Below are 14,069 nucleotides of genomic sequence, written 5' to 3'. Positions count from 1 at the left end.
TGCCAGTGCATCGAAAGCGGACGAATTCGACGACCTTGACGGCCAACGCACGCCCGAACTCGAAACAACTTTTGTGGCACGAAAGCAAGTGTTTTTGCCGCATTTGACCCCCGCGAGGTAGTGTTTGGACCTCTTCGACGTGCTTTTCGAGTGAGCACGTACCCCACACAGCTGGCGAGTTCTTTGGAGTTGTTGGAGTCATTGGAGGAGTAGAGATCAGGCTGGTTGCCGAATGTGTGTACGGAAATGGGGGTGTGTGGTGGTAGTGGTTGTGGCCCGTGGAGGGGTGGCGTGGGAAAGAGGGTGGTGGCAGCAGCCAAGGGGAGATAGCAGCAGAACCAGAGGAGCAGACTCGGGAACCACCACATTGCAGACTGGGGGCGACGCCGGGGTGTCGTCGGTCTGACCCGACACCCAGAATTTAGTTTGACTCCATGTGTTCATCCAGGTCTGCCACCATGTTGGCATGGGGGCTTGGGCCGAGGGCCGATGGTTCGGCGTTGTCGGCAGCAAGGGGGAGTGGCTGGTCGGTATAGGCTGTCATGGGAGCAGGTGGGGAGGGATTGGCAGGTAGGGGCCCAAGGCCTGCCAGAGCAGTCATTTGGGAGGAAACAGATTGCATCGCTTGCAGGAGGGTGTGTATGCTGGATTCCAGGTAGGGGAGGCGTGCAGCTAGGGCGGCCTGTTGTGACTCGTGTTGCGCTACAGCTGTGAGTAAGCGGATTTGGGCCTCGGTTCGTGATTTGTTGTCCTCTGCCTGGAGTACTTCAGCTGCTTCACGGAGGCGTCATTCTTGGAGGAGGCGCGCGTCGAGGGTAGAGAATGCAGTGCTGGAAGAAGAGACAAGGGCTGCAAGGGCTTCTTTGTCAGCCCGTAAGGACTCGACCTCGTGACGTAGTGGGGCCGTTGCCGTTACGATGCGTTGATCCACGTAGGTAGAGAGTTCACGACGTAGGTAGAGACTGAGATCGGCGGTGGGTCTAGGTGCCTGGGCCGGGTGGCGCTGAAGGGGTAGTTGCCAGGCCTGGGGTAGGCGTTCCTCCGGGGCCGAGTGTTGGGAGGCAGAGCGGGAGTATTGTCCCACGCGGTGATGGCTACTTTTACCGCGTGCGTGCGTGTCGGGGCTGCGCGTGTTCGCGTGTGCAGAAGGTTTGTGCTGGGATTTGCTGCGGGCCCGATCGCGAGGGTCAAGATAGGTGAAACGGTCGCAGGGTTGGCCTTGGTGGTCATGTCTACCGCAGTCGCGGCACTGTACATGCGCAGCTGACGGGCGGGGGCGACCGGTTAGGATGTGCAGATGAACGGCGATGTCCCGAATATAGAGTCTAGTGTCCCCATGGGGGCCTGAGGCAGACCAGAGGAAGGCAACGGGGGCTGGGGTATCGAAGGTGAGGGTGGCATATCCATCCCCGGTGATGTCGACGTCTGGGGTGGGAAGGCGGGATCCACGGAGCGTCGCGAGGATGTCGTCTGTAGTCGTGAGGGGTGGGAGGCGGCCAATGCGCACTTTGGTGTCCACCAGTGTGGCGGCACTCGGGGCTTGCGGGTGGAAGAAGGTGGCCGTGGGGTTGTCCCAGCAGAGATCCCGTAGGGGGAGGAGCTTCATGGAGGGAGGGACCAATTCAAGTCTGTCGGGGCCCGCTACATGTCGGCGAAAGTTGGCGTATACTGTTTCCGCCATGCTTTGGCTGGGAAAGACGAGGCGGAAGCGGTATTGACCTTCGGAGGGCCAGTTGAGACAGCCAATGGCAGCCCAGTGGTCCCGTGGTCCATGTAATCCCGACATACGGGTGTGGCTTTGGACGATTGCATGTGTTGCTCCAAGGGCGCGAAGAGCACACATGAGATCTCCGGGGGTGGTTTTAGAGGGGTTGCGGTATTCGAGCTGGTGAAAGGAGAGGCCGTTGTCGAGCACACCAGCGTATTGGTATACCATGACCACGGAGATGTCACGAAGGAAGAGGTATCTGCGACGTGGAGGTGCCCATGCCTGGACTGTACGTTGGAGGGGGTCACCGAGGAGCTGCTGGCCATGTTCCATGAGGCCGCCACGGAAGGTAAGCCCGTAGCGTTCCTGACAGATGTCCTCAAGCTCGCGCCGGTAGTTGAGTATGCTAAGTGTTTCCTCCGGGTGCTGTAGTGATGGGTTGATTGAGAATTGGATTCGTACTTTTGCATCAGCAAAGTGGCGCTCGACATCTGCAATATCGTCGGCATTGAATCCTTGGAAACGGTGCGCCTCATGATCCCAGTACCGTTGCATGGTGCGATACATGATCGGCTGGCCTTCGTCGTGTAGGGTTCGGATACCCGGAAATTGAAGAGCTGTGTTGGTGTCATACTCCTCTTGGTCGTCGTCATCAATGTTTTGGTCAGTTGCCCCTTGCTCGTTCGGTGCTAGTTCGTAGGGAATCGGTTGGTGTTGTGGGGTGGGCGGGTAGCGCATGTCGTGGTGCCGCTTGGTCGGTGGAAAGTAGAAAGAGGGGTGGAAAAAATCAAGGTCGGGTTCAATATCGGAGTAGTGGCGTTTGGCTGGCTGTGGACGAGGTGGGTGTTCAGTGGAGCCAGTAGGAGGGGTGATATGGGTGTGGGACTGTCCAGATTGCTGTACGGCTAGTGGGTTTGGCGGCCCGGTGCTGTCGTTGTTGGCATGTTGGATGGTTGTCTCGGTGGGGTTGATCGCGGTATGCTGCATATTGGAGTGTGATGTTTCCTGACTGGGGTGGAGATAGTCGGTGTGGGGAGGGTACGTGGTGGACCAGAACGTGATGCGTGGGGGGTCCGGGGTTGGTAGCAGGGTAGCAGAAGTGAAATCCACGTCGCCAGGTTCGGAGGTGTGGGCTGGCTTGGGCTGGAGGGGAGAGAAGGCTGGACGTGTGGAAGAGGAGGCTGGACGCGTGTACGGGTTAATCGTGGTCGTGAGAGCTGTTGCGCGGACTGAGGGAGGACCGGCTCGCGTGGGTGAGAGGGCAGTGTCGGCGGGCTGGGGTGGCTGCGAGTGATGTGGCCCATGGGATGGGATGGGAGGGATGGGTGCAGCGGGAGGCCCATGGAGGGCAGTAATGGGTGTATTGATGGGTGCGGTGTCGCTGGGAAGCGTGATAGGATGGGGCACCATAGCACAGGTATTAGCGTTTTGCCGCCAGATATCAGGAAGGAAGCTCTGTGTAGTAGGACCTTTGGCTGGCTTGGGAGGGTGGAGGGCTACAGGAGCCGGAGAGCGTAGCGTATTTGGACTATCCGAGATTGGTGGTGCCTTGCCTGCGCGATGGGAGGGGTATGGAACATGGGGCAGTCTGGGGCGGATGGGCCGGTCGTCATCTGAGAGAGGGGTGGCCTGGGGGTGCGTTGTGTGACACCTGGCGAGGGGCCGGTTGTGCCTGGCCGGGTGGGTCGTGGATGTGCGTGCCGCTTTCGATCAGCAGCCCGTTTGGTGCTGTGGCGGTCGTGGCGAGCCAGGAACGTGTCTGCTGCACGTTTTGACCGTAGTTGGCGGGCGGTGAGCGGCGTGTCAGCCGGGCATTCTGTGGTATCGGCGGCAGAGTCATTTTCGGACGAGGATGGTTGAGGTTGGCGGATAATGCCCGTAGCCGGCACTAAGATGACTGTGGGGACGCCGTTGCGTTGTACGTAAACAGTGGCCATAGGGGTTGGCATAGTCGAGGTGTCTGAAAGTGTCGAATTTATTGACTGCTGCTTGCCGGGGTCCGGCGGTAGCGAGGGCATGTTCGTTGATGTAGCCTTTGGTGTGCTCGGGGCGCCGCGACCCCCTTGTGAGTTACCAGGTATATTTGGGAATTTATAATAGTATACATATAATCCGTCAAATTTTCACTGTATGTACCCGATATCCCGCTGAATGAATTTTGACAAATGCATTTTGGAAAGACCGCCTACTCAAATTGCACTTCGTAGAATTTTCAGCTATTCTCGATCGGTACATTCATTCACCTGTACATTGGAATACTACGTAGTACTCATACAAACGTTAGAACATAGCTTACTGTTAATAAGGGCCTGTTCCAAGTAGATATTTTTAGCAAATGACAAAGTGGTTCCAAGTGCTAGTTTCCTACGTAGTACTTTTTTACCTCTTTTTCTGTGATTTTTTACGCAACTCACTATACCAAAAGTAGAATAAGAGGTCTTTTTCTAAATCGCGAAAGAAATGGTAAATCGATTTTGATTGGCTCATGCTATTTCTGTTTTACTGTTAATCCCCTTCGCTGAAATTTGGACTTGCAGATACGTAGATTGTACGTACTTCGAAGTAAGACGGAAACGATTCTGATTGGCTCCATCCCAAAACTCCAAAACTCATTTTCAATCCATCATGGAGGCGACGGTGGCCAACACTGACGGTTCGCGAGAGGAGATCAAGCTCCATGCGCTCGCGTTCGTTCGCAGCTGCAACCGGAAGCACCGAAGAGCCCTACATGACCATCTCGCTGACAAGTCTGACGTCCGTCCTCATTACCCGCGTGAGTCAGACGTCACCCAGCCGATACCTCAACTCCTGGCTACGTATACCACGTGGGTCTCGAGTTCCAACGTAGAGACCGCCCTGCTTTTTGAGCGGTCGCTAGAGCAGTCTCTTGTCCAGATAGCGCACAGTGTGTTGCACGGGAACCTCCTTGTCTCGGCACTGGTCGAGGATCTTGTAGCTTCCGTCCCATTCCCCGCCATCATCGCGTGGAAACTGCATGAGCTGTGTGCACTTGACTTCAACCACGTGTTGTGTCGAGCTGTTTGTCCTGGAACACCCTTCCGCAAGCGAACCCATCCATCGTCGTCCCGTGATATCGACGTCTCGTCCGCAGGCGTCGTGCAACTCGCGGCCGCACTCGACACCGTCCCACCTGCCTCCATGCGCGATTACTCCGCCATCCTTGGCCACATCCTGGCCACATACGTCGACACATCATGCTCCCAACACCCACGACAGGTCTCGCCCCCTGTGCTGCGCATCGCCGTCCACGCGCTCGTCCGCCATCTCTGCGACGTGCAACGCGCCGGTAGTTCGTACCTCCCCCTCCTTCAGCACATTTCGCCCGCTTTGGCCTCACATCCAGCCATGCAAACCCTGCTCAAAACCCAATTGCTCGCCCATGTAACCGCGCCACCGTACTTGTTGAAGCGACGCGTTTCTTTGCACCACGAAGCGTTCGTTCTAGCGTTTCGACGGAGCTTGTCCATAACGTCCTTTGCCGCGGTACAGTAATATGTCATCCCATGGCTAGTAGTAGTACTAGTATGACTACGACCTTGCTAACATGTTCCTGTGTATTGTATGTATATATTATATACTAGTATATACTTCCCTTTTACCCAGAATTTGGTCGTTTGTGTGTTGATTCGCCAAATCTATCGATCGATTCTTTGTACTGATCAAAATGGTCCAGTTTCACACTATTTTAAGTCACACACTAATTTGATGTTGGCTTGGTTGAAGAGTGGATAATTTGATTGGCTGCTTGAGTATTGATCTGGGTTTTGATGGGTCGACGATATATATCGATTGCCGACCGACTTGGTGATTCTGCTCATTCGATTCCAAACATTCCAATATCGAATCGACTGGACAATACACGTGTACATATATAGGTCGTGAAAGACTTTTTCTGGACGCGACCGTGGCACGTCGATCCATTTTGGGCGGCGTTGTTTGCCGCGTTCGGTGGTACTACTAGTACAAACCACAGGGGGGATAGTAATACTAGTAGTACTGCCTCCCTTCTGCTTGGCGTCGCGCATGCGTTTGGGTCCCATGCCGTCCTCACCATGAACGCCACCCTCCTCCACGCCAGCGTGTCCCTAGCCGCCCAAGTCACGACCCTCCCTGACTACTCTGTCTGGTTCCACTCGCACTTTGGAAGCCCCGACCACGCAACTACTACTAGTACTACTAGTACTAGTCCTAGTACTTTTCCGCCCGGCGAAGCGTGTCCTGGCCAATCGTGTGCATTGGTCACGAATAAGCGCACAGTGCAGTTTGTCGTGGCGTGCTTTGTGGAGACCCTACCCCTGGAATCGTCTCGACACCATTTGGATGTGCAATTTCAGGTGCTCAAACGTCACGCTGCCACGTACCCCGACTTTGTCTTGCACTACATTCAACTGGCCCGCCGTAAACTGAACGCGTTGGCGGCCTCCTCATCCTCTCCAAACCACAAAGATAACAATAACCACGACCTTGAAGACCACATCAATACGTTTCTCGACACTGGCAAGGTCCCCGCCCCGATCCGGACGCGCCTCTTGCTCCAAGATGCAACTTGGCACGGAAAGCTCAAGCCGGCGCTGCTGGCCGCGCGGGACGTCGGCAGCCACGTGCTGTCGCTCGGGTGGATGCAGCTGGTGCACACGTTGGCGCGAGAAGGCGCCATCCGACATTCCGAGTACGCGCCATTTGTGGCGGCAATGCATGGAATCGTCCAAGTCCGCACGGCGAGTCGAGGAGCAGAGTGCCCCGTGGACCAGTTAGCCACCGAGTTGGTTGATTCGATGGCGGGGACTTGTACTCTTCCGCCCATGTCGGCCGATCTGGGCACTCGGATGGTCCGGCGGCTGCAGACTCTTCCACACATCAAGGCGAAAACGATCGAGTTTGTACATGGCGGCGCGCTTTTGACAGCCACGGGGCCAAACTGGCCCGCCACGAAGCCACTTGTCGTGGATATGTGGACGGATGGCCTGAACCACGACCAGCAACTGCACGTGCTGACGCATCTTGAAACGACGATTCGACAGCTACTAGGTCTGGGGACGACGACGACAGACGACCCCGATCCTACTATCGCAACTAGTACTACTACTACCAGTAGTAGTACTACCAACGACGACGACAAGATCGGGATGGTGCTGACATCCCTCGCGCGACTGCTCTGCATTGCCATGACCACCCATGCCGACCAAGTTACGACGTTCCTCAACGACTTGGTGCGCCCTCCCATCGACTTTACCCCCCACCATCAACACACTCGTCCCATGCATGCCTTGACTAGGTTGTGCACCCACGTCGTTACTTGCTTGGGTACTAACTACTACTAGTACTACTACATTGTACTACTACTACCTTCAGATGCATCTGTCAACCTATTATAGTACCTTTTACCCCAAAGTTGGACTTTTGTGCTGATTCTTTGCCAAATCCATCGATATATCGATTCTTTGTATTGACTTTTGTATGTCCAGTGTCACACTAATTTAAGCCACACACTAATTCGATGTTGACTTGGTCGAATGTGAGTGGAGAATTTGATTGGCCACTTGATTCGTGTTGTGTGTTTTGATTGGTCGTACATCGATTGCCTGCGGATTTGGTGATTCAACAAATTTTTGAAACTATCTATAATAATAAAAAGTGACAAAATAGTAATATTTTCAAGGATTTTTTTAACTTCTTCACCTTATTCTATATTTTTAATATATTTAACAGATAATATTTTAGTACGATCATAAATAAATAATATGTTTATATATTTTTTAAATTTTTTATTAATATACCAAATAAAATTGGAGGTGTTATAGCTACTCCTTCGATTAACCACCCAACTACCGCTGCTCGAATTTCGAATATATGGACAATCCATACCTATCTATATTCATTAGTATGAACCTATGTATGTATGGTAGGTGGTGCAGGTCAACCAACCGATGCAACCATTGGCAAAAACGTTCCTCGAGGAGTTGTGCAGTTTCTCCAGTGGATCCAAGCTCGACATGTATATGGAGGAAGCGGAGAAGAAGTGGTAGCTGGGTCGTTGGATCATCTGCCAAGTCCTGAAGACTATTTTGCGATCTGGCTAGCCTATGAATTGCACCAACCCAAGCACCGAAACGAGGCGGTTGTGTCGACGTCATTGTATCGTCTGGACTGCATGTCGACGATGTTTATGCAAATGCACAAGACCAGCAGCCTCCAACTCTCGTCTGCCATCACAACTGTGTGTAGCTTGGGCAAGGAACTGCTGCGCCACCAAGGTACAGAATGTTTCGAATCCACATGTGACACTGTTTTACGCTAGCCGATTGTTTTGACGATTGCCACATGGCCTTGACTCCCTCAACGCGACCTCCAACAGACCACATTGTACGTCGATTCGTAACCATCCATCTGACCATCAAATTCCCGCCATATCTCCTTGTCATTCGCTCTTCTAACTAGCGTCGCTCTTGGTTGTGTACATACCAGGTCCACCCAGCGTGGGCCGCTCAACGGCCGAGCCATCCCTCAACACGAAACAGTCCCCCACTCTCGCATTGCCAACTAGAGTCTGGCCTCATGCTGTTCCATCAGGTGGTGCCCCTGCTATTTGCCAACCCCGGCGACATCCAACCCGCCAACCTCCACACGGCGCTGGTCAAGACCTTTGTCGACGCAGCCGGCGCCGTCCTCGTCGTTGGCGGCACGCCGGGCCGGACGGCCCGCGTCTGCCAGATGCTCGTGGAACTCCTACATGTGTGCTATGCCCACAGCCGAGTCCTTGTATCAAGGGACCGAGTTCTTGTATCAAGCGGAGCATACACCCCCCCGCCCAAACTCCAGCACACGGTGCGGTCGTTCGTGAGGCGGCATCTACATGCGATCGCGCCGTGGCCACCCCGCGTGACGAGCATGTTGAACCTCCTCTTGACAGACGTAGCCGATCGGGCGTTTCCATCCTCGACTCATCAGGACGGGGATGCCGACGACCTGGTGGTGGCGTGCCTGGCAGTGTCGGCGCCGCACCTCCAGCCGCCGCCGGCCCCCGTGTACGCGCACCTCCACGCTGCACTCTGTCACAGCCCTTCTTCTTCTTCTTCAACCGCCTCGTCCCTTGCACGACTGCATACCCAAGTATCGCTAGACCATCCTGCTGCCATTGACATGACGTTATCAGTGCTGAGGCATTGGCTAGCCTGGACCCAGCAGCACACTCCACCACCCCGAGCGCAAGACGTTCTAGCCCACCTCCACAACACCACCAACACCCTCGTGCTGCTCGAACGCATCTGTCACATGTACTTGTCACCAACTCGACCAATTGCCATCGTTCCTGCGGCGTTTCTCACAGTGTTACTGCAACTGACCCACCAGTTGCTCAGCCACGACACACAACGGGTCGGCCACTGGCTAGTCGAGTACTACGCTGCAGCACATAGCACCCATCCTCGTGACCATACATCGCCGCCTGCAGTGTGGTTTCTACTCGTGCTCACCCAATGCAGTCCATCACTGCTGGATGAGTGCGTTCGAGTGCATGGGACGATGTGGCTGGAGCAGACCTGCCGCGCCTTCCTCGCCGTCCGCCGCCTCCCGCCCGAGCACACGCCTCCCATCCCGTCCATCGCTCTTGCCAGGTATTATTGTCCTTTTACCCATATATTTGGACGTTTGGGCTGAACCATCGATCGATTCTTTGACCTGACTTTTGTATGTCAAATGGTGGTACTACTTTAAAGTCATACACTCATTCAATGGATTTGATTGGCCACTTGATGAATGCTCTGGGTTTTGATTGGTCGTATATCGATTGTCTGCCAATTTGGCTCCACATATTATTGTGGTATATTCGGTACAAATGTCCAGACCCCGTCGAATCGAATCACGAATCATCGACGCTATTGGCTAATCTAATTTTGAGTGGATTTGATTGGCCCTAGGACAAGTATTTTCAACCAATCAGAACTCCAGTATGATTCAATATTGATTAGACAAACCACGCGAATGTTAGAAGGTTATAGCGAATTCACAATACTATTAGTACATACAGTGTAGTTAGTAGTACTCCATCGTACAACTACTAGTCCGAACGGTAGTCATGTTGTCATGGTCGTAGGTTTCCCAGTGTGCTCGACGAAGTGTTGGCCAGCGCACGTCGCCATTCAGTCGCGTTTTCCACCGCCCACTACCTCATGCACCTTGGACCAGTGGTATCCCATCACTTGCAAGTGAAACTGCAAAGCCTTCGAATTCTAGACGACGACGACGACGACACCCACGAGGACGTGCGCTCTCAATCGCCACCTCCATATGAACCACTCGTGTTCAACAACCAACTACACGCTTGGGAGTAGATTAACTAACCACGCCTTCTCACAGCGCCACGTAATTGGCGTAGTGATGGCGTCGATTCGCTAGTCGGATCGCCATCACCATCACTGCCACCACCACAACCACCATCAGAGCCCCTTGCATCGTCATGGAGGCTGCTTCACGTCCATCTTGCCCAAGAACGTCCGTCTCCGTTGTGTCCTCTACTTGCATGGCTGTGGGCACGGAAGGAGCGTCTGCCGCCGCCATGAGGATGGACATCCCCACAACCACCCCCGTCTCCCCCGTGAGTCGCTCCAGCCCGTCCGACGGGTACACGAACGACTCGCACTTGACACTTCCGTACACAAAGCACTCAAACAGGTACAGCGCATGCAGCGGCCGGTTGGCGGCGACCATATGCCCCGCCCCCTTGACCGTTTTGAACGTCAAGTTGGTGTACTCCTGCGTGTACCCCGCGAGCTGCTTGTCCGGGCCAAACCATGCTCGCCAGTCCTGCGATACTGTCAGGTTCAGGCCTTCGTCTGTGATCCAGCGCTCCGTGCCAATGAAATTCACCACCGAGTCGGCGTCCCCGCTGTAAATCAACGCCTTGAGCCCTACCCCACCACAATGCACCGAGTTAGTCGTTGTATACTTATTGTAAGAGTAAATGAAAATCTGGCAATAGATAATGAAATAATAGATAGATATGAATTGTAACTGCCAACTTGCCCAATCGGAAGGAAGTTCGTGAATGAATGTACTACCAAGGAAAACAGAACAGTTCTAGTAAATGAATCCTGAAATAGATAATACAGGCGGCGGATAGATGAAACATGTGTAACTGTCAGAAAAAGGTGGATTTCTGTCGTACCTGCAGACAAGATGCGCGGATACAGCGGGAGCGCAGACGGACTGCGCGTGTACATGCGCGTGACTTTGTGGTTGCAGTCGGCCCACGGCACATGGTCTCCCTCCACATGCAGGGCGCGTTGCACGACATTCAGCTGTAGATACGACTTGGTGAACACGTCTTGGCATGGTCCAATGTCGCCTCGCGGGAGGATCGCGCGCTGATGCAACGGGTAATGCAAGGCGTTGGCTTGACCGTTCTCCAATAAGCACACGTCGCCGTAAATGTTGTACGGGTTCAACGCTTGCTTGTCGACCTGGAGGATGCCGGCGTGCAGCGCCTTGGTGCAGTCGGCGGAGCAGTTGTGGCGGGAGCTGAGGCACATGCGGATCACTTCGCCGACGCATGCCGCGGTCGTCTTCTTGTAGTTTTGGCGCGATATCATGCCGTGGGTGTAGTAGTAATCCATGAGCGCATTCCCGTCGACCTTGTCGTCTGTGGCGGGGTTGCCGATGGAAAACCCACGCAATGACACGTTCGCAATGGGATGCAACACCAACTTGTGCACGAGATACGGGATGTATCGACCCGCGTAGCTTTCCCCCATGATGTAGAACGGGCGGTGAAGATAAGCCGGATACATGTCGAAGAAGCGCTCGAGGAACTCGTACGCGTTGGCCGCGGTCGTGTCTTCGGTGTAATCGGACGCGTTCAGGAGCGGAGTCGAGAACCCGACGCCCGCGGGAGACTCGAGGAACAGCATGTTCGCCTTGCGGTTCCAGGCGTACTTGTTACGTTTGACACTGAGGTCCCCTTCCACGACAAACGGACCGAGTTCCGTGAACAAACCCGCCAACGACGAACACCCAGGACCGCCATTCAGCCACAGCACGAGGGGGTCGGTGCGGGGGTCGCTCTCCGAGTGCACAAGCCAGTAGAACAGCTCGACCCCAGGCTTGGACAACGGAATCCGGCCAGCGTACATGTCAAAGTCGATGGGGTGTTCGTCGTTAAAGTTGGGCAAAGATTTGACCTTGTGGTGGTTGTTTGCTCCCTCGTCGTCGTTGTTGCTCCCGTTGGCTCGATGCGCCTTGCTATGCTCATGTTCATCACCGGTGGCGCAGACATCACCTAGAATCGCTGCCATGGCTATAGCCGCCATCCATCCAAGCCCAATGCGCATGGTGAAGTGCGGACGACAAAGAAAATCGAAAAGTATCCATGCCAGCCAGCATTGCGCCGTGAAGATTCAATATCCGGATAATACCCGGCAGCATTCGGATAATCTGACCTTTCGTGCTGGGGTCCTCACGTTGTTCACAATCGCTACAATCTTCCGGATATGCTTTTCCGAAAGAGATGAATAAGTTATCGTCATCAACATGGGATACAGTATGTTTTTCCGAATGTGCTCAATAAGTTATCTTCATGAACATGGTGGTCGGGAGAGTGACGGACCCCCGAAGGCGACGGCTGACAGAATGTCGCCGCGCGTTACGCTAGTGGCCTCGGCCGCTCGCAAGTCCACAGTGAACAAGTCCTACGTCCATTCAGTGGACCCAGTGCCCAGCTGAAGCATCCGTTCGCTCCGCATCGGCTCCTCAACTCCCGCTCCCTCACACCTCCCAAGTTGGGAGGTGTGAGGGAGCGGGTTGGGAGTCCCAACCTTCGCAGCCGCCTCCAGTCCTACTGGGCCCACACCGATCGCATCGCCATCCCTACGCCCCATATGTTACATGGGCGCCCACCATTCGAAACACACGACCGCTCCGCCTTATCGCGAACAATGTCCACAGCTGGCACCATCCCGCACGGACACCGAACTTGTTCCACAGATGCGAACTCGTCAAAGGCAAATATTGTCAAGTCGATTCGAAATTGGAGTGGGATGCTCAATCGAATGAGCAGCACCACATCGGCAGACAATCGATCGACCAATCAAAAGCCACAACATGAATCAAGTGGCCAATCAAATCCCCTCTTGGACCATTCAACATTGAATTAGTGTGTGAATGAAATTAATGTGACACTGGACGATTTTTGCATACAAACGTCAGTACAGCCCTAACAGGTCCAAATTCCTTCCTTCATGAACATGGTATTTAAAGCATGGCATACTGCTTCTTGCGGTAGTCCAGCCGCAACTTCGTCAACATCGCGACGGCAATACCCACCAGCACGATGAGGATTCCATACAAGGACCAGTTGACATGGTTAGCAGGGTGCGGGAGGTCGACGGTATCGCTTCCATCGCCAAAGCACGCATCCAGGTCTTCCCCAGTCAAGCACTCTGCAGAGTTTCGGGGGTACGTGAAATTGTTGCAAGCATCGTGCCCAAGCGCAAAGCACTCGAACATGTACAGCGCATGCAACGGGCGAACGGCTGGCACCATATGCCCCGCCCCTTTCACCGTTTTGAACGTCAACCCACCGGCATATTCCTCCGAATACCCCGCCAGCTGCTTGTCTGGGCCAAACCACGCTCGCCACTTGTCCGTCACTTTTAATCCGAGCCCTTCGGTCGAGATCCATCGCTGGGTGCCCATAAAGTTGACCACCATGTCCGCGTCGCCGCTGTAAATCAAGGCTTTGATTCCAGCTGTCAAGATTGCAGGGTACAGCTCCATCGAAGAACTGCTTCGAACGTACATATGGCCGACAGCATTGCTGCAGTGCCGCCATCCCACTGATTTCAAATGGGAAAGGTGCAACGCTTCCTGCACGAGTGGTTGGCGCAGGTACTCTTGCGTGAACGTATTCGTACACGGAGTAGTGACAGCGTCGGATAATGGAGTGAATGGCGGGCGCAAGTTCCGGTACTTCAACGGATGCGCTTGTGACTTGTTGAGCAGACACACGTCGCCATAGATGTAATATCGATTCAACGCTGGCTCGTCGATGGATAGAATTCCATCTTGGAGGGCTGCTTCGCATGCTGCCGAGCAGTTGGCACTGGACACGACGCATCGGCCGACGTTATCCCCACAAGCCGCACCGACAGCCATGTAATTCTCCAGCGAGATCAGCCCGTGGGTGTAGTAGTAGTCCACGTACGAGTTGTGGTCAATCTCGTAGTTGGTGGAAGGGTTGCCAATGAGAAACCCAACCAAGTGGACCTTCGGCAGCGGCGACGCGAGCAACTTGGTGATGAGGAACGGAATGTACCGACCCGCATAGCTTTCCCCGGCAATGTAGAAC

The 14,069-nt window shown here is 54.3% G+C and overlaps 6 protein-coding genes across 6 annotated transcripts in view; 1 reads left to right on the top strand and 5 right to left on the bottom strand.

The window, feature by feature from the left end:
- Nucleotides 1-216: 216 nt before the first annotated feature.
- On the bottom strand, nucleotides 217-544 carry H257_11230 (hypothetical protein; the record flags this gene model as incomplete). The annotated part of the gene is made up of 2 exons (XM_009838110.1): nucleotides 217-402; nucleotides 458-544. 2 exons carry the CDS (start codon nucleotides 542-544, stop codon nucleotides 217-219), a joined length of 273 nt encoding a protein of 90 aa, XP_009836412.1.
- A 243-nt stretch (nucleotides 545-787) lies between these two features.
- On the bottom strand, nucleotides 788-3,118 carry H257_11229 (hypothetical protein; the record flags this gene model as incomplete). Its single annotated transcript, XM_009838109.1, has 1 exon — nucleotides 788-3,118. One exon carries the CDS (start codon nucleotides 3,116-3,118, stop codon nucleotides 788-790), a length of 2,331 nt encoding a protein of 776 aa, XP_009836411.1.
- Nucleotides 3,119-3,204: 86 nt separating this feature from the next.
- On the bottom strand, nucleotides 3,205-3,726 carry H257_11228 (hypothetical protein; the record flags this gene model as incomplete). Its single annotated transcript, XM_009838108.1, has 1 exon — nucleotides 3,205-3,726. The coding sequence occupies one exon, from the start codon at nucleotides 3,724-3,726 to the stop codon at nucleotides 3,205-3,207; it is 522 nt and encodes a 173-aa protein (XP_009836410.1).
- Nucleotides 3,727-4,333: 607 nt separating this feature from the next.
- On the top strand, nucleotides 4,334-10,728 carry H257_11227 (hypothetical protein; the record flags this gene model as incomplete). Its single annotated transcript, XM_009838107.1, has 6 exons — nucleotides 4,334-5,212; nucleotides 5,605-7,033; nucleotides 7,636-7,983; nucleotides 8,028-8,092; nucleotides 8,195-9,342; nucleotides 9,822-10,728. 6 exons carry the CDS (start codon nucleotides 4,334-4,336, stop codon nucleotides 10,057-10,059), a joined length of 4,107 nt encoding a protein of 1,368 aa, XP_009836409.1. The 3' UTR covers nucleotides 10,060-10,728.
- On the bottom strand, nucleotides 9,721-12,083 carry H257_11226 (hypothetical protein). The gene is made up of 2 exons (XM_009838106.1): nucleotides 10,893-12,083; nucleotides 9,721-10,635 (listed from the first exon to the last, which is right to left on the bottom strand). Exons 1-2 carry the CDS (start codon nucleotides 12,052-12,054, stop codon nucleotides 10,079-10,081), a joined length of 1,719 nt encoding a protein of 572 aa, XP_009836408.1. The 5' UTR covers nucleotides 12,055-12,083; the 3' UTR covers nucleotides 9,721-10,078.
- An 890-nt stretch (nucleotides 12,084-12,973) lies between these two features.
- Nucleotides 12,974-14,069, bottom strand: part of H257_11225 (hypothetical protein) — a gene marked incomplete at both ends in the record, with an annotated part of 1,835 nt that continues 739 nt past the window's right edge. The window contains one exon of the mRNA XM_009838105.1: nucleotides 12,974-14,048. Within this exon, the coding sequence (XP_009836407.1) occupies nucleotides 12,974-14,048 (1,075 nt within the window). The remainder of the gene's footprint in view (nucleotides 14,049-14,069) is intronic.

This window comes from Aphanomyces astaci, assembly GCF_000520075.1.
Source record: "Aphanomyces astaci strain APO3 unplaced genomic scaffold supercont1.32, whole genome shotgun sequence".
Lineage (NCBI taxonomy): Eukaryota > Oomycota > Saprolegniomycetes > Saprolegniales > Verrucalvaceae > Aphanomyces > Aphanomyces astaci.
Note: the sequence above shows the minus strand (reverse complement) of the source record. Positions and strands in the feature narration are given on the sequence as shown.